General features: G+C 37.5%; 1 protein-coding gene across 6 annotated transcripts in view; it reads right to left on the reverse strand.

Moving 5' to 3' along the window:
- Positions 1-23,942, reverse strand: part of RBL2 (RB transcriptional corepressor like 2) — a 55,480-nt gene that overhangs the window by 6,057 nt on the left and 25,481 nt on the right. For 5 of the 6 annotated variants that reach the window (XM_027044500.2, XM_053211128.1, XM_053211129.1 and 2 more), the window contains 12 exons: positions 23,830-23,939; positions 23,024-23,127; positions 20,406-20,543; positions 19,021-19,185; positions 18,392-18,503; positions 15,515-15,784; positions 15,047-15,327; positions 14,780-14,956; positions 7,079-7,150; positions 6,322-6,427; positions 5,515-5,720; positions 4,258-4,422 (listed from right to left, as the gene is read on the reverse strand). In XM_027044500.2, the coding sequence (XP_026900301.1) occupies positions 4,258-4,422; positions 5,515-5,720; positions 6,322-6,427; positions 7,079-7,150; positions 14,780-14,956; positions 15,047-15,327; positions 15,515-15,784; positions 18,392-18,503; positions 19,021-19,185; positions 20,406-20,543; positions 23,024-23,127; positions 23,830-23,939 (1,906 nt within the window). Of the gene's footprint in view, positions 1-3,011; positions 3,915-4,257; positions 4,423-5,514; positions 5,721-6,321; positions 6,428-7,078; positions 7,151-14,779; positions 14,957-15,046; positions 15,328-15,514; positions 15,785-18,391; positions 18,504-19,020; positions 19,186-20,405; positions 20,544-23,023; positions 23,128-23,829; positions 23,940-23,942 lie in introns of those variants that run through there. The other variant, XM_053211126.1, reaches the window with a different exon arrangement.

Genomic DNA, 23,942 nt, shown 5'->3' on the forward strand with positions numbered 1-23,942 from the left:
ATGTTTTTTCTTCAACTACTGAGATGATTTATCATCTTCACTTTTTAGAAGAGTTTGTATAAAACTGGCAGTACAATTGACTTCTGAACATGGGTTTGAAATGGGTCCACGTACACAAGGCTTTTTTTCAATAAAGTACATTTTCTTTTCCTTACGATTTTAATATTTTCTCTAGTTTATTATAATACAGTATGTAGTATATATACAAAATCTGTGTAAATCAGCTGTTTTTATCTTGTTGGTAAGGATTCCCGTCAACAGTAGGCTATTAGTAGGTACATTTTGGGCGAGCCAAAAGTTATACATAGATGTTCCACTCCACAGGGATAGGATGTCCTAACCCCCCATGTTGTTCAAAGGTCAACTGTATTTCTTCCTTAAATATTTATTTGGTAGAATTTACCACTGAAGCCATCTGGGTCTATAGTTTCCTTTGAGAAGAAGTTTTTATGTTACAAATTCAGTTTAATAGATAGAGGGCCATTGAGACTACTTGTTGACTGTGCTCTGGAAGTTTACGTCTTTCAAAGAATTGGTCTATTTCATCTGCATCATGCATTTATCGGCAAAAAGTTATTTTTTAACCTTCATTATATTCTCAATATCTGTAAGAACTGTACTGATAGCTCTCATTTCTGATATTAGTAATCCATCATTTCTTTTATCCTCATTAGCACAGACGGATCAATTTTTTTAATCTTCTCAAAAAAACCCTAGTTTTTAGTGGTCTTAAAATATACAAAGTCATCTATTTCATTGATTCCTGCTTTTAGTTGCGTGGGGTGAAATCACAGGTCACTAATTTGAGACCTTTCTTCTTTTCTAATATGAGTATTTTAGTCCTATAAATTTCCCTCTCTTAATACTGCTTTTGCTGCTGCATCCCACAAATTTTGGTAAGTCAAGTTTTCATTTTCAAAATACTTTGTAATTTTTAAAATTTCTTCTGTGACTCATAGAAATATGCAATTTAGTTGCAAATATTTGGGGTTTTTCCAGGTATCTCTGTTACTGATTTCTGATTTAATTCTGTTGTGGTAAGAGTAAATACATTATTTGAATCCTTTAAAATTTACTGAGACTTGTTTTATGGTCCTGAATGTGGTCTCTCTTGGTAAATGTTCCATGTGCACTTGATGCTATTAGAGTGTTCTAGAAATGTCAGCCAGTCTGGTTGTTCACTTCTGTCTACTTGTTCTGTCAATCATCGCAAAATCTTTTTTTTCTATTTAAGGATTTTATGTCCTGTGCTGGGAAATGACTTTATTGCTGATAAGGACATGAAAGCTGGCGTGGCTGCATTAATTAGTGTCAGTAGAGTACAGATAACTTTTTCTATCCTTTTACTTTTTTTAAAAACCACTTCATTGGGACATAGTTTCCATACCATACAGTTCAACCCCTCGAGGTACACAGATCTACGGCTTTCCCTGTGCTCCTAGAGTTGTGCAGTCATTATCACATTTCATCGTGCAGTTCATTGTGCGGTCATTTCCACGTGTGCCCAGTGACAGAAGCCCTCCATCCCTCCCAAAGCTAGGCAATCACTAATCCACTCTGTGCTTCTATAAATTTGCCCATTCTGGACATTTCACAGAAATGGTATCGTATAGTATTTACTTATCCTGTGTCTGCTTTCACCTACCATAATGTTCTCAAGGTCTATCCCTGCTGTAGCCTGTGTGGTACTTCCTTTTCATTGGAGTAATATTCCATGGTATGGACATGCATTTTTTTTATTCGTCAGTTAATTGGATATCTCAGTTATCATCCTTTTACTTTAAACTGTTTGTGACTTTATATTTAAAATGGGTTACTTATAAGCAGTAAATAGCTGGGTCTTGTTTTGTCCAGTCTTAAAATTTTTGCCTTTTAATTGGTGTATTTAGACCATTTACATTAAAAAAAATTTTGTTTAATGTTTATTTTTGAGAGAGGCAGAGAGAGACAGAGCGCAAGCTGGGAACAGGAAAAGAGAGTGAGGGAGACACAGAATTCAAAGCAGGCTCCAGGCTCTGAGCTGTTAGCACAGAGCCCGACGTGGGGCTTGAACTCATAAACCAAGAGATCATGACCTGAGCTGAAGTGGACCGCTTAACCACCAAGCCACCCAGGTGCCCCTAGACCATTTACATTTAATTGCTATTTGTTTGTTATTTTGGCCTTTTGAATTGGGTATTCTGACTTCTACTCATTTTGTTTCAGTTAATTCTAATCTAAATGGAATTTATTTGGTTAGAGGGTGAAAATCTAACACAGGCATACTTTGCCTTATTGTGCTTTGCAGGTAATGTGTCTTTTGTGGCAACCCTGAGTTGAGCAAGTGTATCAGTGCCATTTTCCAACAGAATTTGCTCACTTTGTGTCTCTACCAAACTTTAGTAAATCTCTAAATATTTCAAACTTTTTCATTATTATGGTGATCTTTGATCAGTGATTATGACTCACTGCTCAGATAAATGAATCTTTGGTTAGCATCTTTAAATTAAGGTATGAACATTTTTTTTTAAGATATAATGCTATTGCACACTTAATAGACTGTGGTATAAACATAACTTGTATATGCACTGGGAAACCAAAAAATTCATCTGACTGGCTTTACTGTAGTGGTCTGGAACTGAACCCACAGTATCTCTGAGCTGTGTATCCCTTCAACTGCTTTTAGGGCTTTGCTGATTTATGTTTCCAGCATTCACAATCCCACTGGCAATATCACTGGAATTAGATCAAACTTATACAATGGCTGGAGGAAACTTTACCTTTTAAATATTTGGTCTACTAAACATTAGTGTGTCTTTGTTATTCAAAGTTAACTGATTTTTCTACAAGGGATAAGATTATTCCAAGGTATGTTAATACTGTAGTAAAAGTTTTTTCATTTTCTAAGATTTTTGCTGCTATCTTTCTTGTTTTCTCTAACTTATTTCTATTTTTTTAATGTTTGTTTAATTTATTTTTGAGGAAGAGAGAGAGAGGGAATGTGAGTGGGGGAAAGGCAGAGAGAGAGGGAGACAGAATCCCAAGCAGGCTCCATGCTGCCAGTACAGAACCCAACATGGGGCTCAAACCCATGAACTGTGAGATCATGACCAGAACCACCCACACGCCCCCCTCCAACTTTTTATTTTAAAAGAAAAGTTGGAAGAATAATACATTGAACACCCTATCATCAATCATTAACACTTTACCACATTTGTTCTCTCTGTATAATTTTTTTTTAGTTGAACTATCTGAAAATAAGTTGCTCACACCGAGGCAGTTCACCTGTGCCTACGTTAAACATATTCTCCTGCATAATCCAGTACTATCATCAATACCAAAGGAATTTAACAGAAATTTAACATTCAACTCCCCCATTAAGTTTTCCCACTTGTCCCCAAAATGTCCTTTTTACTGTGCTTTTCTGTGCAGAATCCAAAGATCATGTACTGCATTTGAGTGTCCTGTCTCGTGCTCGCTTTGGCAGCACAGATACTAAAATTGAGTGTCCCGTCTCTTTAATCCTCCTCTTCACTCTAGAACACTACCCTCCCCCATCTACTCTCTCTCTTCATTATACTGACATGTTTTTTTGAAGAGTCGAGGCCCGTTTTTGTGTGTGTTTCTTTCTAAGCAATCTTTATGAATAAGAGTATTGCATCCGGGCCTTTAGGAATGAACTGTCCTCCTAAACCCAGTACACGTGATTCCCGGTGCCTCAAGGACACTGTGTTCTTTCCCTGTTCTCCTGCTTCCTGGATACCCCTTCCTTCCACACGTCAGCACCTTGCTAACTTTTCTTCCATCAAGGTCTGATGCAAGCTTCTCTCCCCATCGCAGACAGAGGCAGACGCGGCCGCACAAATCAGCACTAACAGGACTAGCACACCACACTGTACAAAACGTCCACTGCTCCCCTTAGACAGAGATGCTACCTGTCCCAGAAATAGATATTCAATAATCAGTTTAGAAATTCAAGTTTTCTTAACAAAAATTTGGAATTTTACATGGAGTAAAAATCCCCAACTCCAGATCTACAGCAGAGTGAACTGTAAATACACAAACAGGAAAAGGAAGGAATGAAGATAAATCTAAATCCTTTACTCTATTTCCAGCCTTAACGTGTCCCCCAAAGCCCTGATTTCTGCTTTGCTGGGACCGACTTTTCCCTGGTAGCTCCCATCACTCATGGGAGTGCTGAGTGTTATCCATCAACCCCAGTTCTAGCATCCTAGGCATTCTGGGGTTAGTAAAGGCCAAGATTTATGTTAGGCTCACCTTTGAAGGACTGTTGCTGAAGTAATAGAAAATCTTTTCTCGAGGAGAAAGCATCGTTTCATTTTTATGTGGTGAAATGTAGATAGGATGATTTTGAGATAGCTGTATTCGGCGAGGAGAGCCTGTCCTGACAAATGGATATGGAGAGAGAGGAGGAGCATCCATCTGTTTGGGGGAGAAAAAGTCAGCATTCCTAAGAAAGGTAATGAAATTTCTAATCAGGTATTTTTTATGAAAAACTTAAAACATTTTTTATTTAAAACATTTTATTTAAAACAATTTTTTTAATTTTTTTTTTTTTTTTTTTGAGAGAGAGCAAGCAAGGGAGGGTTAGAGGGGGGAGGGGGAGACAGAATCTGAAGCAGGCTCTGAGCTTTCAGCACAGAGCCCAACGCAGGCTTGAAACTCACGAAATGAGAGATCATGACCTGAACTGAAGTTGGACGCTTAACCAACTGAGCCACTGAGGTGCCCCTAAAAATGGTTATTTTTACTGAAAGAGTAGAGAGATATAATAAGCCAGTAGCTTTATGAATGGCAAACAGTAATTATTAGCAGCAACAATTACACCTAAAGAAAACCACCCAAATAACATGTAAGTGCTGGCTTTGTGCCAGTCACTGTTTTAAGCATTTTTAATACATTATAGCATTTAATCCCCAGAGCAACCCTATAAACTAGGGATTACTCCTATTGCCATTTTATATATGAGGAAACAAAAGGCAGGGAGAAAGCTAAGGAGGTTGGGCGCCTGGGTGGCTCTGTCAGTTGAGCATGGGACTTCAGCTCAGGTCATGTTCTCTTGGTCCCTGAGTTCAAGCCCCACGTCAGGCTCTGTGCTGACAGCTCAGAGCCTGGAGCCTGCTTTGGATTCTGTGTCTCCCTTTCTCTCTGCTCTTCCCCCTCTTGCACTCTGCCTCTCAAAAATAAACATCAAACATTTTTTTAAAACAAGAAAGCTAAGTAACTTGGAAGGGCACCAGAGCTGATCGGTTTTGGACAATATGAATGCATGCAGTTTCTCTCTCTTGTATTACATTACTTAGTAGGGAATCCAAATACCATCTAATTCTTGTTTGATGCTTCACAATAAAAGAAATTCTGTTGGTTAGGCATATGATTTCTGTTAGAGATTTCCTCAGCTTTATTTAACAAATGAATGATTTGTAAGACCAGTTTACATGCAGAGCAGCTCAACCCATGTGATTCCTCCTCCCTCACAGGTGAAGAAAGTATGAAATAATCCGTCACACTTACTACGTTTGCTTGTGAGTACTTCATGGCAAATGTTCTGATTTGCTTCATGTAGATATTGTTGTAGAAATGAATGAGGTCTCCCCTCTCCTCCTCTTCCATGTCGCTGTTGGCGCCTGTGAGGCGAGTAGGTGTAGGAGGAGCGCTGCTGGGCTGTGGAACGGGCAAGGTGCTGCTGGACCGCATGACGGGACTGGAGTCTCTGCTGGCTGCAGCGGGTAGAACACAGGATGATAAACAGACGCTGCTCATGCAGCTTGTTTTTAAAAAGAAAATTCAGGAAGATAAAGGCGAACAGCTACCCTCTGTACTTGTTTAATGGCAGCCAATGGGCACTCTCTTCTTCATCCCAGGGAGAAAGCACAGAATATTGAGTAGTAACTTGACCCCCTGCCATGAAAGTAGTAAAAGCTTCCGGGGTAGTTTTCGTTAATAAGTTACACCAAATTTTCTAGGACCCGTGCCCCTCACTCAGTGATACAAATCAACAATTAAGGGTGGTATTTCCATCGCATGGTTTCAGTTAGCATGCCAGATGTTTCTGGAACTCAGGCCAACAAATTCCTGCCGGAAACCGTGTCTAACTTCCCTGGAGAAAAATGTTACACACAATGTGCCTCCAGGCTATGGGATGAAGGACAAACAACTTTGCCACTAAATTCAGAATTCTGTTTATTGTTAAGTTTTTTGCCAATATTTTCAGTTTCTCTAGTCCTAATTCCATTTAGTAAGCCTCAGTCTCTAGGCCTAAAAAGTGAGAAGCTCCTAATTTTGTCTTTGTAAGTGTTCGTAAAGATCTTAAACACTTACTTCTGTCTTTGTTTAGTTCTGTTGGAGAATTCTGATGGCTTCTGCTGTCACTGCTGCCAGAATTTCTTCTTTTCCTTTTCCCTTTTATCAAAACACTTCTATACACCTTTAGAGAGACCACAAGGAGACAGATTCATTGAGCATATCCTAGATGACCTTGACCTGTTCTTTAAATCTCACAACAACTCCATTCGGTATAGTTGTCCTCCTCAGGGAGGTTAATAAATGCAGCTAAGATCAAAGATCTATTAAATAACAGGTCCAGGACTTACATTAGGGCCTGTTTGGCCTCAAATTCCATATACAGGCCTATAAAAGGGTAATATAAAGAGCGGTGCTATCACCCAACCATGAGATCAAGTTATTCTAAGTCAAATACAAAGATCCTGCATACCTATCCTTCGAAATAAACGAGCAGCATTAAAGGTAAAGTGAGCTTTACCTTTAGTGGAGCCAAACCAGCCTCCAAGGTGACACAGAAGCTAAACAGCTTCCTCAACTGACATCTATCCTGTGATTATCCGAACTAAGAAGAAATCAAATATTTCACCTCATCGTTTGGAGAAAAGAGGGCGTAAAGTAATCAAGACGGGAAGTTGTCTGTCCATAATTAAAGAAGATTAAAGAAAAGACTTTCTTAAAGTAGAATCTTAGTTTTTATTCTGGAAAAAAGGCCTTAGAATCAACTGTGGTTAATTTTTTATACTTATCAAACACTTTAAGCTTTATTTTCAGCCCTAAGAGAAAATATAGTTACCTGGCTCCGGGCTTGTGGCTGAGTCCTATAACAACGCATAATGTTCTGGAAGGACTTGTCTTCTTTTGTGACCTGGCAAGTAATGAGAGTATCCTGAGAGAGAAATTGACTTCAAGCAAAATATTTTGAAGAGCTCTGTGAATCTGCTCCCCAGTGAAAGTGGTGACAGTCATATAAACAAACAGCCATTTCAAGTCTCTGGAAATGGTCCTAAGGGCATATAAAAAATGAAGAACTACTATTCAAGAAAACCTATTAAAATTCAATACCAAGACAGGGAGTAAGTGGTATCTGAACAAAGACATGTACTAAAAAAGTACAGTTAACAAATGAAGAATTCACCACAGGGACAAAACAGATTTAAACTGGCAAAGAAAAAAGAATTAGCAAACTTGAGATAGGCTGTGCTATCTGAAGAACAGAGAAAAAGGAAGGAGGAAAAATGAACAGAGCTTCAGGGAGCTGTTACATTCAGCAAACATACACAGGTGAGAAGCAGAAAAAAGGTTAAAAGAAATAAAGGCTCAATCCTTCCCAAATTTATTTAAAAAATAGTAACCTATATATCCAACAAGTTCTAAGAATTCCAAGTGTAGGATAAATGCAAAGAGATCCATACCCAGACATATGGTGAAAATGCTGAAAGCCAAAGGGAGAAAATCTCGAAGGCATCAAGACAAAAAACAACTTCTTGCTTACTAGGAAACCCCAATAAAATAACAGGCAACTTCTCATCAGAAACTATGGAAGCTGAGAGACAGTGGAATGTGCTTAAAGTAAAAAATGTCCAGCAAAGTTATCTTTCTTTTTTTAAAATTTTTTTTTCCAACGTTTATTTATTTTTGGGACAGACAGAGACAGAGCATGAACGGGGGGAGGGGCAGAGAGAGAGGGAGACACAGAAGCGGAAGCAGGCTCCAGGCTCTGAGCCATCAGCCCAGAGCCTGACGCGGGGCTCGAACTCACGGACCGCGAGATCGTGACCTGGCTGAAGTCGGACGCTTAACCGACTGCGCCACCCAGGCGCCCCACAAAGTTATCTTTCAAAAATGAATGAAAAATAATCTCAGATAAAACAACAGTGTTAGGTCTGCTAACAGACTTATCTTACATGAAATACTAACAGTTTTTTAAACTAAAAGCAAGTGACCCCATGCGAAGCCTAGTGGCTCGTTGGTACAGCACACAGCTCTTGATCTCAAGGTTGTGAGTTTGAGTTCCACATTGGGTGAAGATACAAAAATAAAATCTCGAAAAACAAAAATAAAAAGTGACTTCAGTAACTCAAACACACATTTAAAAAAAATCACAGGTAAAGATAATTATGTGACTGTAAAGACAGGATAAAATCCATATATATTTCTCCACTAATTTAAAAAGCCACTGTATAAAGCAATACATAATTAATGTATTATTGGACCTAGAGCATACCAAGATGGGATACATCTGCCAAAACCAGCACAAGAGGAGGAGGAAAGCTGTACTGGGCTAAGGAAATGACTCCAGATGACAACTTGAAACCACAGGAACGAATAAACAGAATCAGAAATGATAAGATGAATATAACAAAACCTATAAATTAAGTATACTCCTTTCTTCTCTCAGTTCCTTAAAAGTCATAGAATTCTAAAATGACAATGTAATTGTTGGATTTGTAACATTTATGGATGTAATATGTATCACAATATATCACAAAAGATTAAAAGGAAACAGCTATATACAAATAACACCTCTGTGGGGCGCCTGGGTAGCTCAGTCCGTTGGGCGTCCGACTTCAGCTCCGGTCATGATCTCACAGTTTGTGGGTTTGAGCCCCGCGTCGGGCTTTGTACTGACAGCTCAGAGCCTGGAGTCTGCTTTGGATTCTGTGTCTCCCTCTCTCTCTGCCCCTTCCCTGCTCATGCTCTGTCTCTGTCTCTCTCTCTCTCAAAAATAAACATTCAAAAAAAATTAAAAAAAAAAATAACACTTCTGTATCTCACCAGAGTTAAGTTAGTATAAATCTAAAGCTGATTTTGATATAGTTAAGATGCATATGTAGGAGTGGGGAAATTGGGGAGATGCTGGTCAAAGAGTACAAGCTTCCAGTTATAAGATGAGTAAGTTCTGGGGATCTAAAATGAAGCATGGTGACTATAGTTAACAATACTGTATTTATATACTTGAAAATGGGTAACAGTTGATCTTAAATGTGAGGTGATGGATATTAACTTTATGGTAACTGAAATGCAATTACATATACATGTATCAAATCATTACATTGTACACTCTATGGTGTACAACACTTATCTCAATAAAACTAGGGGGAGAAGGAGGGAGGGAGAGAGAGAAAAGAGATATATATGGTAAGCCCTGAAGTAACCACTAAGAGGGGCTCCTGGGTGGCTCAGTCGGTAAGCGTCCGACTTCAGCTAAGGTCATGATCTCACGGTTCGTGAGTTCAAGCCCTGCTTCAGATTCTGTGTCTCCCTCTCTCTCTGCTCCTCCCCCACTCACACTGTCTCTCAAAAATAAATAAACATTTAAAAAAAATTTTAAAAAGTAACCACTAAGAAAATAATTTTTAAAAATGGAAAAAGTCACTGTGCTGATAGCACAGAGCCTGTTTGGGATTCTCTCTCTCCCTCACTCTCTGCCCCTCCCCTGCTCTCTCTCAAAAATAAATGAACTTAAAAAAATACAAATACATTTGAAAGAAGGATGGGAAGAGCTATATTATATATAAACAGCAACTCCCAAAAAGCTGGGTGGCTATGCAAATATTACACTACAGACTTTAGAACAAAAAGTAAAAGTTCCTAGAGATATAGAGCAACATTTCATAAATGATAAAAGGGTCAATCCATCAGGAAGCTATAACAATTGTAAACATTAATGCACCTAATGACAGCCTCAAAATATATGAAATAAAAACAGAAGTAAAGGGAGAAACAGATAATTCAATAATATTTGGAGAGTTCAATACCCCACTTACAACAGTGGACAGAACAACTCATAGAAGATCAACACAGATGTGACTTTAACAACACTATATAACAACTAGACCTAACAGACATCTACAGAACACTCTACCCAAGGACAAACAATATACATTCTCAAGGGCACACTGACTATTCATCAGGACAGATCATATCCTAGGCTAGAAAACAAACCTTGGTAGGGGCACCTAGGTGGCTCAGTCAGTTAAGCTTCCAAGTCTTGATTTTGGCTCAGGTCATGATCTCACAGTTGTGAGATCGAGCCCCAAATCAGGCTCCTTGAAGCCTGCTTGACATTTCTCTGTCACCCTCTCCCTCTGCCCCTCCCTGCTCATGCTCTCAAAAAACAAACAAAAAACTCAAACCTTGATAAATTTTAAAGGATTGAAATAAATTAACACACCTAGATAACCAATGTCTTAAGCCAAAAGAGAAATTAGAAAACACTGAGTGAAATGAAGATATAACATACCAAAACTAATGAGATGCAGCTAAAGGGAGGCTTAGTGGGAAACTTACAGCTTAATTAATGCTTACATTAATAAAGATACTAAATCAATAACCTAACCATCTTAAGACGCTGAAAAAAGATAAAAACTAAGCCTAAAGCAAACAGAAAGAGGAAATAAAGATCTGAATATATATCAATAAATGACACCAAGAGCTGGTTGTTTGACACAGTCAACAAAATTGACAAACTTTTAGCTAGACAAACCAAGATAAACAGAAAGAAGATTCAAGTTACTAGTGACAAAGAATAAAAAGGACTATAAGGGAATATTATGAACAACTGTGTGCCAACAAATTACACAGCATGAATGAAATAGGCAGATTCCTAAGAAGACACATACTGCAAAAACTGATTCTAGAAGAAACAGATGATCTGAATAGACTTATAACAAGAATAATTATTCATCAATAAACCACCCACAGAGCAAAATATGGGCCCACTCCCATGGCTTCACTGCTGAAGTCTATACAACATTTCAAGAAGAATATCAATTCTTCACAGACCCTTCCAAAAAAACAGAAAAGGAAAACTTCCCTATGCATTATATGACATATTTCCCTGATAACAAAACCATGACAAAAAAACATTGTATCTCTCATGAATAGGACAGGGGCACTTGGGTGGCTCAGTCAGTTAAGTTTCCTGTCCGACTCTTGGTTTCGGCTCAGGTCATGATCTCACAATTTCATGAGTTTGAGCCCTGCACTGGGCTCCGTGCTAACAGTGCAGAGCCTGCTTGAGATTCTCTGTCTCCCTCTCTCCCTGTCCCTTTCCCACTCCTGCTGTTTCTGTCTCTCTCAAAACAAACTTAAAAGAAAAAATGTTGGGGCTCCTGGTGGCTCAGTTGGTTAAGTGTTCAACTTCAGCTCAGGTCATGACCTCACGGTTCATGAGTTTGAGCCCTGCGTCAGGCTCTGTGCTGATAGCATGGAGCCTGGAGCCTGGAGCCTGCTTCAGATTCTTGCCTTCCTCTCTCTGGCTCTCTGCCCTTCCCCCACATACGCTCTGTCTCTCAAAAATGTTAAAAAATATTTTGTTAAATAAATAGGACAGAACTCCTAAACAAAAATACCAGCAAAGTGAACCTAGTAACATAAAAAAAGAATTATACACCATGACCAAGTGGTATTTACCTCTGAAATGCAAGGTTGGTAATGTACGAAAATAAATATAATACACATTTAAGTATTAGTAAATATTTAATATATCCAAATTATATCTATAATATTTATATCTAATATTGATATCTAAATACCACTAGAATAAAAAAAACACAATCTTCTCAATAGAGTCAGAAAAAGTATCTGACAATTTCCAACACGCTTCACAATAAAAACACTTAAAAAAAAATATCAGAACTTCCTCAACCTGATAAAGTTTTTCAGTCATGAACAAAATCACAGCTACTATCATATTTAATGGTGTAATCTAGATGCTTTCTTCCTAAGATGAGAAACAAAAGAATTTCTGCTCTCAACACTTCGATTCAACATTATACTGGAGGTTCTAGCCAGAACAATTAGGAAAGAAAAAGAAAAGGCATGCAGTATGAATGACAAGTAAAATTCTTTCTGTAAGCAGATTACATGACCTTATACATAGAAAATCCTAAGGAATCTACCAAATTAGAACTCATAAATGAGTTCAGCAAGGTTGCAGGACACAAAAATCAACTGTATTTCTCTATACTTGCAATGAGCACATCAAATTTAAACATCTGCACTTGTAATAGCATCAAAAAGAACATACAGGAATAAAGTCAACAAAAAAAGTGTAAAGGTTCTACTATGAAAACTGTAAAACACTGTTGAAAGAAATTAAAGATGATCTAAATAAAGGGCAAAATAACCTATATTCACAGATGGACGGTGAAAATTTGTTAAGATGGCAGTACTCCCCAAATTGATTTACAGATTCAACACAATCCTATCAGAATGCTAGCTGACTTCTTTGAGACAAGAAGTCAGAATTGACAAGCTGATTCTAAAATTCATAAAGAATGTCAAGGGATTTAGACTAGCCAAACTAAACCTGAAAAAGAAGAAATAAGAGGAAGGACTCTCATTTCCTGATTTTAAAACTTAGGTCAAATTAACAGTAATAGTAATCGAGGGGGAAGGGGCGGGGGGGGGGGAGATCTACAGTAGATAGTAATCAAGGATAGATTAAGAGTCCAGAAATAAACCCATGTGTCTATAGTCATCTGACTTTTTTTTGACAAGGGTGCTGAGACTATCAGTGGAGAAAGAATGTTCTCTTCAACAGTAGTACTGGAACAACAACTGGATAGCCCCATGCAAAAGAATAAAGTTGGACTCCTACCTCATACCACATATAAAAATTACTAGAAATGGATCAAAGACTTAAATGTAAGAGATAAAACTATAAAACTCTTAGAAGAAAACAGAGATAAATATTCATGACTTCGGATTTGGCAATGTATTCGTAGGACACCAAAAGTATAAGCAACAAAGAAAAAATAGATAAACTGACTTCATCAAAATTAAAAACTATTATGCTTTAAATAACACTATCAAGGGGCGCCTGGGTGGCTCAGTCAGTTGAGCGGTCGACTTCGGCTCAGGTCATGACCTCGCGGTCCGTGAGTTCGAGCCCCGCGACGGGCTCTGTGCTGACCGCTCAGAGCCTGGAGCCTGTTTCAGATTCTGTGTCTCCCTCTCTCTGACCCTCCCCTGTTCATGCTCTGTCTCTCTCTGTCTCAAAAATAAATAAAACGTTAAAAAAATAAATAAATGAATGAATAACACTATCAAGTAAGTGAAAAAAAAAAAAACACATAGATGAGTGAAAATATTTGCAAATATCTGACAAGACATTTGCATTCAGAATATATAAAGAACTCCTACAGCTCAACCACAAAAAAGCAAACAACCCAATTCAAAGATAGGCAAAGGATTTAAACTGGTATTTCACCAAAGAAGATACACAAATGACCAGTAAGCGAATGACTGACTGGGATGGCCAGAATTAAAAACTCAAATAACGATCAATAAAGCACAATAAAAGACACTCAACATCATCAGTCATTAGGGAAATGCATATCAAAACCACTATAATATATCAATCAATACTCACTGGGATGACTATAATAAAAAATAGAAAATAGTTGGTAAGGATGTAAACAAACTAGAATTCTCCTGCACTGCTGGTGGGAATGTAAAATTATACAGCTGTTGTGTAAAATATGGCAAGTTTCTCAAAAAATTAAACACAAAATTACCATATGACCCAGCAATTCCCCTCTTGGGCATATACACACAAGAATGAAACCAAAAACTCGAAGAGATATTCATACCCTCATGTCCACAGGAGTGACAGCTAAAAAGTGGAAGCTACCCAAGGGGCCATCAATGGATGAGTGGATATACAAAATGTGGTATGTCCATATGACGGGATATTGTGCAGCCTTAAAAAGGAAGGAAGTTACAACTCATGCGATGACACAGATGAAGTCACAAAAAGACAAATATTGTACAATAGTCACAGACAGAAAGTAGAATGGTGGGTGCCAGGAGCTAGGGGGATGGGGAATAGAGAGAACCTACTTAATATAAAAAGCAGTTTTATTCTGCAGGGATAGAAATGTTTTGGAACAAGATAAAGGCTGAGTGTACAATACTGGGAAAGTACTAAATGCTACTGAACTGTTCATTTAAAAATGGCTAATTTACATTATGTGAATTTCACCTCAATAAGTTATTTTAAAAAACAAAGTCTGATAACAAAAAGTGTTGACAAAAATGTAGAGAAATCAGGACGTTCGCATACTGCAGGTGGAAATATAAAATGGTGCAGTGACTCTGGAAAAACAGTCTGGCAGTTCCTCAAATGGTTAAACACAGTATGTACCCAGCAATCCACTCTTAGGTATATACCAAAGAGAAATGAAAAACGTGTCCATGCAAAAACTTGTACACAAATGTTCACAGCAGCATTATTCAAATAGCCAAAAAGTGCAAACACCCAGGTGGCCATTGATGGATAAACAAAATATCATATATTCATACAATAGAATATTTTGTAGGGATGGTTGCGCATTTCTGTAAATATACTAAAAACCACTGAGCTGTACATTTTAAATGAGCGAATATATGGTAGGTGAATTCTATCCCAATAAAACTGTTAAAAGTGTTCTGAGAGTAAGGAAGTAGCTTCTTTACTTTTCCCTCTTATGCTCCAAATGGTACTCACCTTTGCCATCACATAAATAGCACACATTAACAACTGGTCCAGATGTCTGTCCATCATAAGCTCAGGACACTGAATTATGGAGAACTCAAAACAGGTCCAGATTTTTTTCCTCAGTTCATCTGAAATATCCAGTTTAGCACAAAGATCCCGAAGGCGGACACCTGCCAAGTGGTACACCTGGTAGATAAACAAAAACATTTCAAACTTTGTTTACCTAACACTTCTATTTACCAAGCTCTGCCCTGGGAAGGGTACATGAAAAATTACCTTTCTAAAGAAAAGCGATAAAGAGCTGGTCTTCCTGGGCCTAATACTGTTGCCAGTTAAAGGTGGGCCTTGTTTCTGCTGGTGTCCACCTGGGGAGATCTGCTGAATGGCCACCTGACCAGGGACTTGCAAAGTTGTTCCTGTCACCTGTGGAGAGCTCAAACTTCCAGTCAGGGCCTGAGCACTAAGGGGCTGGATGGAGCCAGTCACAGCTTGGGCCTGCCCTCCAACATTGACCTGGACTGGGAAGAATGTTATCCCTCCATTTTCATTCGCAATACCTATAATTTGTTAGGAAGAAAATGATGATGATGAAAGGTTCTCCAAGCACGGGTTTCCAATTTCTCCCCTCCCAACCTCCTTCCTCTCTCCACTCTTATCTCATATGGTCATTCCAGCCAAGTCTCAGGTAACTTTCCAATAAAGGCCACCGACAAAGAACTCAACATCCAACTCTGCCTTCCTCACCTTGTACAGGAATGGTCACTGTTTGTCCATTGTTGGCTGTGACAGTGGCTGTTGCCATGGTGACCAAAGTCTGCCCAGGAACTGGAGTGACAGAAACAGCCTCCCCCGATACATTCTGCACAGGGACAGCATTGACTAGGGGCTGTGGGGGAATGCGCCCAGGTGTCCCTCCATCAGAGGGGCTATCATTCTCGACAAATAACCGCCTTCTGGTGGAGCTGGCTGTCGGGGAGCTATATCTGTCATATAATGTGGCTGGAGATGTCATGCCTGGGGTCAGAAAAAAAAAAAAAATCAAACAGTTTAACTCAAGGAAACTGAGATCTGACATACATCCAAGCTGTTATGTTCAAAACTAATCAGTGCTTGAAATACTTCATAAACAAACATCACAGGGGTCATATCATAGCTCTGTTCAACTAAGGAAAGTTCAACCGAACACTATTAAGAACAAAATTTAAACACAGGAATTCTTCTCTATTTGTTCCCCAGTGCTCCCTCCTACATTCCACCTTCTGCTGCATCGAACCAAACTTTGCCCTCCACTGCTACAGGGCCTTGATGATTTAGGGGCAGTTTAAAGAATTACTCTATTTTCCTAGGATACTTTTGACTATATTCAATGTTTACCTGCCACTCGAGTGCAATGTGATTTCACTGTGAAGCCACTACTCGATAAGGGGACATGATGGACTTGATATTACTGTGGTATCATCTGGGAGCATTTCCCCCAGTTTTATAAATTTTCATCTTTGTGTTTTTCCACATAAAGAAAATTACGAGGACTCAATAATGTTCTTCAGCAAGAACAGATATATGTGAGTTGGACTCAAGCTTAGTTTATTTTTAAAACTTGAATGAGATGTAATTCACATACATTTTCATCACTTAAACTGTACAGTTCAATGGTTTTTGGTATATTATGTTAATTCATTTTTAACAGAAATATATATAATGTATAATTTGCCATTTTAACCATTTTAAGTATACAATTCAGTGGCATTAATTACATTCACAATGTTGTGCAACCATCACCACTGTCTCTTTCTGAAGCTTCATCATCCCAAATAGAAACAAACTTGAACTATTATGGCTCAGTCTGTTGTTAAATATTCACACTAGTGGCTTAATGTTTATGCAGCGATCCCACCCTCTTCCATGTCTGGCTATAAAATCTGCACATCAGTGGGTTTTTAAATTTAAAAATATATTGTAGGGAGTGCCATAAGGGGAGTGACAGGAGCGGTCCTGACAGACCATAGCTTGCCATTTCAATTTCTAATGGCACAGAAGCGAACAAACTTACCAGATTTGTATTTGGAACAAAGTGCAGTTGGAAGGAATGCATTATGATCATTATCTTGTAAAGTATTAAGAAACGTCACGAAAATGGAGAAGTGGTAAGTATAAAGAAAATGAAGTTTAAAGGCAAGTCCTAGCCCATAGATCAGGGAAGCAGAAAAACAGTTAAGCCATTATGATTCCTCTTCCAAAAAATGAGGAAACTTTCATAGAGATCATCCTTATTTATTGAGTATGTACTGATATAAAGTGATTCCTGATTTTATTCTTTATTATTTTTCTGTTAAAGTTTATTTATCTTGAGAGAGAGAGAGAGAGAGAGCGCGAGCGAACATGTGAGCAAATGTGGGAGGGGCAGAGAGAGAGGGAGAGAGAGAATCCCAAGCAGGCTCCTCACTGTCCGTGCCGAGCTCTATTGGGGCCTGAACTCATGAACCATGAGATCATGACCTGAGCCAAAGTCAGACGCTTAACTGACTGAGCCACCCAGGCACCCAATGATGTCTAATTTTAAAACTGATCTTTCTTCTTATCAATTATATTAAAAGGTTGACCTAGAAACAATAATATCCTTCTAATGGCATCCAAGGATTTAGAACTCTCTGAACATAAGCTTAAAGCTTGCACCTGGAAGAAGTTACAAAGGACTTCCTGGTGGGGCAGCCTGAGTGGCTTGGTTAGTAGAGCGTGCAATCTTGATCTTGGGGTTGTGAGTTCAAGCCTCACAATGGGCAAAGAAGTTACTTAAAAACCAAAAAAGCTGCCTAAATACAACCTTATGAATAGCAAAACTTCTCTTTTCTGTACTTCTTGGGCCAGCACTGCTGTCGTATTACCCAGTGTAGCACAGCTCAACTGACAAGAGTCAAAGCTGAACACACTCGGGCCATTCAGTACTTTTAACTCACTGGCTTGCCTACACCTAATTGCACCATACAGCTCTATCTTTAAGAGGCTTTGCTGTTTCTTCTGATTTTGAAAATAATACATATTCATCTTAAAAAATTTACAGAAAGCCCCTGGAATTCTATCATCCAATAATAATCATTCTTAATAGTTTGGTTTTTCTGTTTCAGCCCTTTTGTATGCTTATATAAACACACACTTAAAATACAGTAATCACATTAATATACTGTATTCTCTTTGTAAAGCCATTCGTTATTTCATGCATCTTACTGTGTTCCTAAATATTCTTCAAGAGCATTAACTTTTAAGTGATCCATGTGGTACTATAATGCACAGAATATTATCTTCTATATAAACCCTATTAACTTCACTTGTATAGTTTTACAGAATTTCAATTCCCAGATATGAGGCTCCCAAATGCTCCCCCCTAGTATTTTTATTTTTAAATTTTTTTTTAGCATTTATTTTTGAGAGAGACAGAGACAGAATGCCAAGTGGGTTAGGGGCAGAGAGAAAGGGAGACACACAGAATCTGAAGCAGGCTCCAGGCTCCGAGTCGTCAGCACAGAGTCCAATGTGGGGCTCGAACTCACAGAGCTGTGAGATCATGACCTGAGCCGACCAACTGAGCCACCCAGGCACCCCTCCCCCCTAGTATTTTAAACTTACTTCTTCCAAGTCCTCCAGTATCAGCACGAACTTCACTCACCCTTCTGGGAGTCAAAGGAGAGCCAGTGATACAAATATCATCTGCTCTTTCCAGGTTCTGAGGTGGCATAACCTATAAAGAATTATATGCACAGAATATCATTATTCAAAAAGCATTTTAATTAGAATACAGTAACAATCTGAGGCAAAAGAAAACTTGGCTCATCAGTTATTCAACCTAAATAAAATCAGTTGTCTTTTTCATTTTCATACTGAAGTGGACAAAAATTCTGGCAGGCTTAAAAAATTCAAAACTAATAACAATACTAAATACGAATCCATCTTCATTACCAATTTAGAGAATTAGAATATCAATCACTCTAATGTACAGAAAATTAAGAGAGAATACTGCATTCTTACTCTGTCACTGAAACCTTGGCACAATCACAAATTATTTCTGAGTCATAGCTTTAGGGGTTTCTTCTTAGATACAGGGGTGACTATACCATATCAAACCTAAATGCCACCCTCCCACTTCCCATAAATAAGAAAGACATTAAGTTTAATTGCTCTCGGTGAAACAGGAATATAAATAGACTAGATACTGATATACTTTTCTTCTAGAAAGAGGCGAAGGTATTTTCACAAACCTCTTCGCAAGTCGGAACCCTGTTTTCATTGTCTCGAATTCTGTCCCAGAGTGGAGACTCTGGTTTCCATGCCAAATGATCCAAGATCTGTTCTTCAATCTGATTAAGGTGTTTTACCACCTCTCTACAAAGACCATCTTCCGCTCTAATGAATACTTCTATCACCTGAAATAACAAAAAATGTTCTGGTTTAATAATTTTTTTCACCACAAACTTGTTTAAGTGTGAAGTAAAATGGACACATTTATTCAGATGCTGCTTTATACATGTTTATAGATACATTAATTCATCAAAATTCAAAGCCTAAAGAATAGTACTATTTTGAAATAGCTGGTCTTCCTTTCACTGTCTTTATAAATAATTATTATATAAAATGCATGAGGGAATTATATAAAATCTTTGGTATAACAGTATATTTTAAACAATTTTCTAAGAAAAAAGATGCCTATTTATTGAAGTTGAAAAATACTACTCTCAAAACTTCATGTTTAAAAACTCTAGGGCTGTCTGGCTGGCTCAGTCGTAGACCATCTGACTCTTGATCTCAGGGTTATGAGTTCGAGCCCCACGTTGAGTGGTAGAGATTACTTAAAAAAATAACCAAATAAAAACTCTAAACATTCAATCCATACCATTATAAAAGCTGATTTTGACTACTACATTAGAAAGAATTAAGATAAATTCATATACTGAATCAATATCAAGACAGAAACAATTACCAAATCAATGCTATCACTCTGCACCTCTGTATAACATGTGAAAGATAATTTTTATTTTCTTCTGAAGGACACTTTCATTGTTATTTCCATAAAATAAAAAAGATTGCTATATAAGATTAGCTACTGATATGTTTGCCACTTTTTTGGAAGGCTACTTAGCTAATAAAATGAAAGCGTTCTAAAAGCTTTTATCAGATAAAAGGAAGAATCAAATGAAGGTTTTGCCCAAAAACAAGTCTTCATATCATCTTAAAAGAATTTAAATAGCTGTTAAGACTGTTCTATTTCTTCTCTCCAAATAGAGCAGAACTTACTAAATATGTAATTAAAAAGAGAAGAGAAAGGAGTGCCTGGATGGCTCAGTCAGTTGAGCGCTGCGCTCTTGACTTTAGCTCAGGTCATGGTCCCAGGATTGTGGGATTGACCCCTGGGTCAGGCTCCATGCTGAGCATGGAACCTACTTAAGATTCTCCCTCTCTCTCTCTCTCTGTCCCTCTCTCTCCCTCTACCGCTCTCCCCTGCTCAAACTCCCTCTCAAAAAATTGAAAAAAAAAAAAAAAAAAAAGAGAAGAAATGTATGTAGGTAGCAAAATGAATTAGCTGCTGAACAACACGAAGTTCATCTCATCTATAATTTCCTCATAAGTGTCAGATTTTTTTAAATACCTTATAAAAATGATAAAGTGGCACATCAAATATTTCAGTAATAAATGGAAAATTCCCAGGAGGCTTATAAGAAAAAGTGACGACCTCAAGGCAGCAGGCCAAAAGCGATCTATGGAATGCATCTTGTTCCAGAATGCCCTACAAAACAAAGTTATTAACATTTAGAAACATAAGCCTACTCTAACAAGACATTTCTTCCCCAGTCAAGTTAAATAAAAATACCAAAGCATGTCATTTTTTGAGTTAGTGAGACGTATGTGCTTAACTTCCTTATAAAACTTTTCTTAACTTTATAAATAAGACCATGTTTTAGCAAAAACAAGTATTAAAAGAATGTGTATGAACTTTTAAAAATCTTACATATTGTAAAATATAGGTAATAAAAAACTACATCCCTAATAAAAATATACATACACCCTGCTGCTTAGAGGAATAATAATATGGAAAGATGTTACAAAACAGTATTTATAGTTAGAGGCCACTGTCATAAAAGGACAGCTGGAAGGAAGGCAGGTGACTGGCTAGATCGTCATGGACCAAAAGTCAACACGTTTATCTCAGGACACATAATCATATTTTCCTTTTTGTTTTTGCTTATTAATTTTCCAACTCTATACATAAACATTTACTATTTTTGAATTAAAGTTATTTAGACACCAAAAACATAGGTAACAGGAGAAAAAAACAGATAAACTGGCCTTCATCAAAATTAAAATCTTTTGGGGGTGACTGTGTGGCTCAATTGGTTGAGCATCCAACCTCAGCTCAGATCATGATCTCATGGTTCATGAGTTCGAGCCCCATGTTGGGCTCTGTGCTAACAGCATGGAGCCTGGAACCTGCTTCAGATTCTGTGTCTCCCTCTCTCTCTCTACCACTCCCCTGCTTGTGCACACTGACTCGCTCTCTCAAAAATAAACATTTTTAAAAATATTAAAACCTTTTTTGTATCAAAGGACACCATCAATGAAGTAAAAACACAACCCACAGAACGGGAGAAAATATTTGCAAATCGTGTACCTGATAAGGGACTAATATCCAGACTATATAAAGAACTCCTACAACTTGACAAAAGGCAGACAATACTACTGAATATTATGGATAATATTCTGAATATTATTTAGTCTTAAAAAGGAATAAAGTTCTGACACATATTAAAACATGGATGAACCTTGAAAACATGATGCCAAGTAAAATAAATGAGACACAAAAGAATAAATATTGTATGATTATACCTAGAATAGATAAATTCGTGGAGACAAAGTAGAGATTACCAGGAGCTGGAGAGAGAAGTGAATGGGGAGTCACTGTTTAATGGGTACAGACTTCCAGTTTGGAATAATGAAAAAGTTTTAAAGATGGCTAGTGGTAAGGGTTGCATAACACCATGAATGTACTTAATGCTGTTGAATTATACATTTAAAAATGCTTAAAATGTTAAATGTTATGTATATTTTACAATAAAAAAGTTGTTTTAATAAGTTTCTTAAGTGAGTATACATGTATCCAATAATTATTATCACCCCCTAAACTGCAGCTATGTTTTATACACCCTTCTGTATATTTCAAAGTTTAAAAATCTGTCATTAACAACTTTTAAATTCCAACAGTCATAATTTTACATATAAAAAAGAAATGTAAATAGTTACAAGAAATTAGAACAATTATCAATTTAAAAATTTTCCTAAAATGTTACTTTAAAAAATAGTTTTTAGGGCGCCTGGGTGGCTCAGTCAGTTGAGTGTCCGACTCTTGATGTTGGTTCAGGTCATGATCTCAAGGTTCGTGAGATGGAGCCCTGCCTCAGGCTCTGCACTGAGAATGCCTGGGATTCTCTCTCTTCCTCTCTCTCTGCCCCTTCTGCCCTCTCTCTCTCAAAATAAATAAATACTTTATGAAAAAAAAAAGTTTTTAAAAATTTTTATTGATGTCATTTAAGTAAATACCACTTATTTCAAAATCAATTTATATTTGGCTAGTAAAATCTACAAAAAGTAATCACCTTCATCAAAGAGCACTGTTGAATGTTGATGCTAAAGTCCTATCGAGTCAACACTCAACTTATTCTTGCTACACAAGGCTTGTCAGGAGAGTATACAGGTTAATAAGTTCATGTATTCTAAAAACTCAATTCAGGTTAAGTCTGAATGTTTCAATCCTTTTTTTAAAATGTTTATTTATTTATTGGGGAATAGGGGCAGAGAGAGAGAGAGAGAGAGAGAGAGAGAGAGAGAGAGAGAATGAATCCCAAGCAGGCTCCCCACTGTCAGCCCAGAGGTTAACACAGGGTTCAAACCCACGAACTGTGAGATCATGAGCTAAGCCAAAATCAGTAGTCGGACGCTTAACTGACTGAGCCACCCAGAAGCTCCTGAATGTTTTAATCCTTGACTACAGTCTTAAGGTCCATAGAAACCATGAGTTATAGCACATGGCCTGCTGCACTGAGAAACACTAAGTGGGGTAAGGAGACTCAGAACACAAGTTTCCTTAGGTGCCAATCACTCCCTCAGAGCCATGGTTTTGTCTTTGTTTTGTTTAGTTTGGGTTCTGTATGGGTAGGGCCAAACGGGAATTAAATTTTATTGTGCTGATCAATACACTGGTCATTTACTCACAGATAAATCCATGTCTCCCAGTCTTTTCTGTTCCTGCTCAATAACTGATTCTAATACTTTATAGTAGAGCATTTCTGCAAAACGAAAATGTTTGCTGGCAATTTCTGCATAAATAATAAAAGAAACAGTCACATGCTAAGAAATTACTGTAGACAGTGAGAGTTTATCCCATCCCCTGCCCACGAAATAAAATATAAAAACCAACCAATTACTTCATATACATGCACTTCTTAGACCTGCTGTTCCCATCATTCCTAAGATTTCTTAATTTTCTTCATGGTAACCAAACTAACGCTCAAAATTTTCTAAAATTATGAAATGAAATTTGCACTGAGAAAACTGTAATAGCATTCCATTAAGAGTCATATTTTTTTTTGTAAGTTTGAATTGAACAGCTGTATGCTAGGAGGTATACAATTGGTTTGCTACTCTACTCATACTTGGTTCTAATTCATAACATCAAACAAGTTCTAGAACAGGTCTGAGGATGAAACAGTTATATCTTCTGAACTTATTCTTAGTATTTTAAAGAATCACTATACTTCTATATTTAATAGTATCTAGTCTACAAGTGAAACTAAAGATTTTGCAAACAAAGTACCAGAAGTCCAACCAGTCTAAAATTTCTCTTATGGAGAAAGGCCCAGAAACTACTTGGTTGACAAAAAAAAAAAAATTGGATATCCATATCTCGGACCTCAATCTAAAGTCATAAATCTTTTCTTCATCTTTCTGATTTAGTTACCAAGAAAGGACCCTGTAGTTAAACTTCAAAAATGAACAATACAGACAATATTAAGCTGTACCTTTAGTTGAATTACTGAAATCCTCATCTGGCTGGGAATGCTGCGAATATATTTCATACATTTCTTTCAGTCTGTTGGCAATAGCCTGTGTTGGATCCCTGGAACATGTCCTA

The sequence above is a fragment of the Acinonyx jubatus genome, chromosome E2 (genome assembly GCF_027475565.1).
Source record: "Acinonyx jubatus isolate Ajub_Pintada_27869175 chromosome E2, VMU_Ajub_asm_v1.0, whole genome shotgun sequence".
Lineage (NCBI taxonomy): Eukaryota > Metazoa > Chordata > Mammalia > Carnivora > Felidae > Acinonyx > Acinonyx jubatus.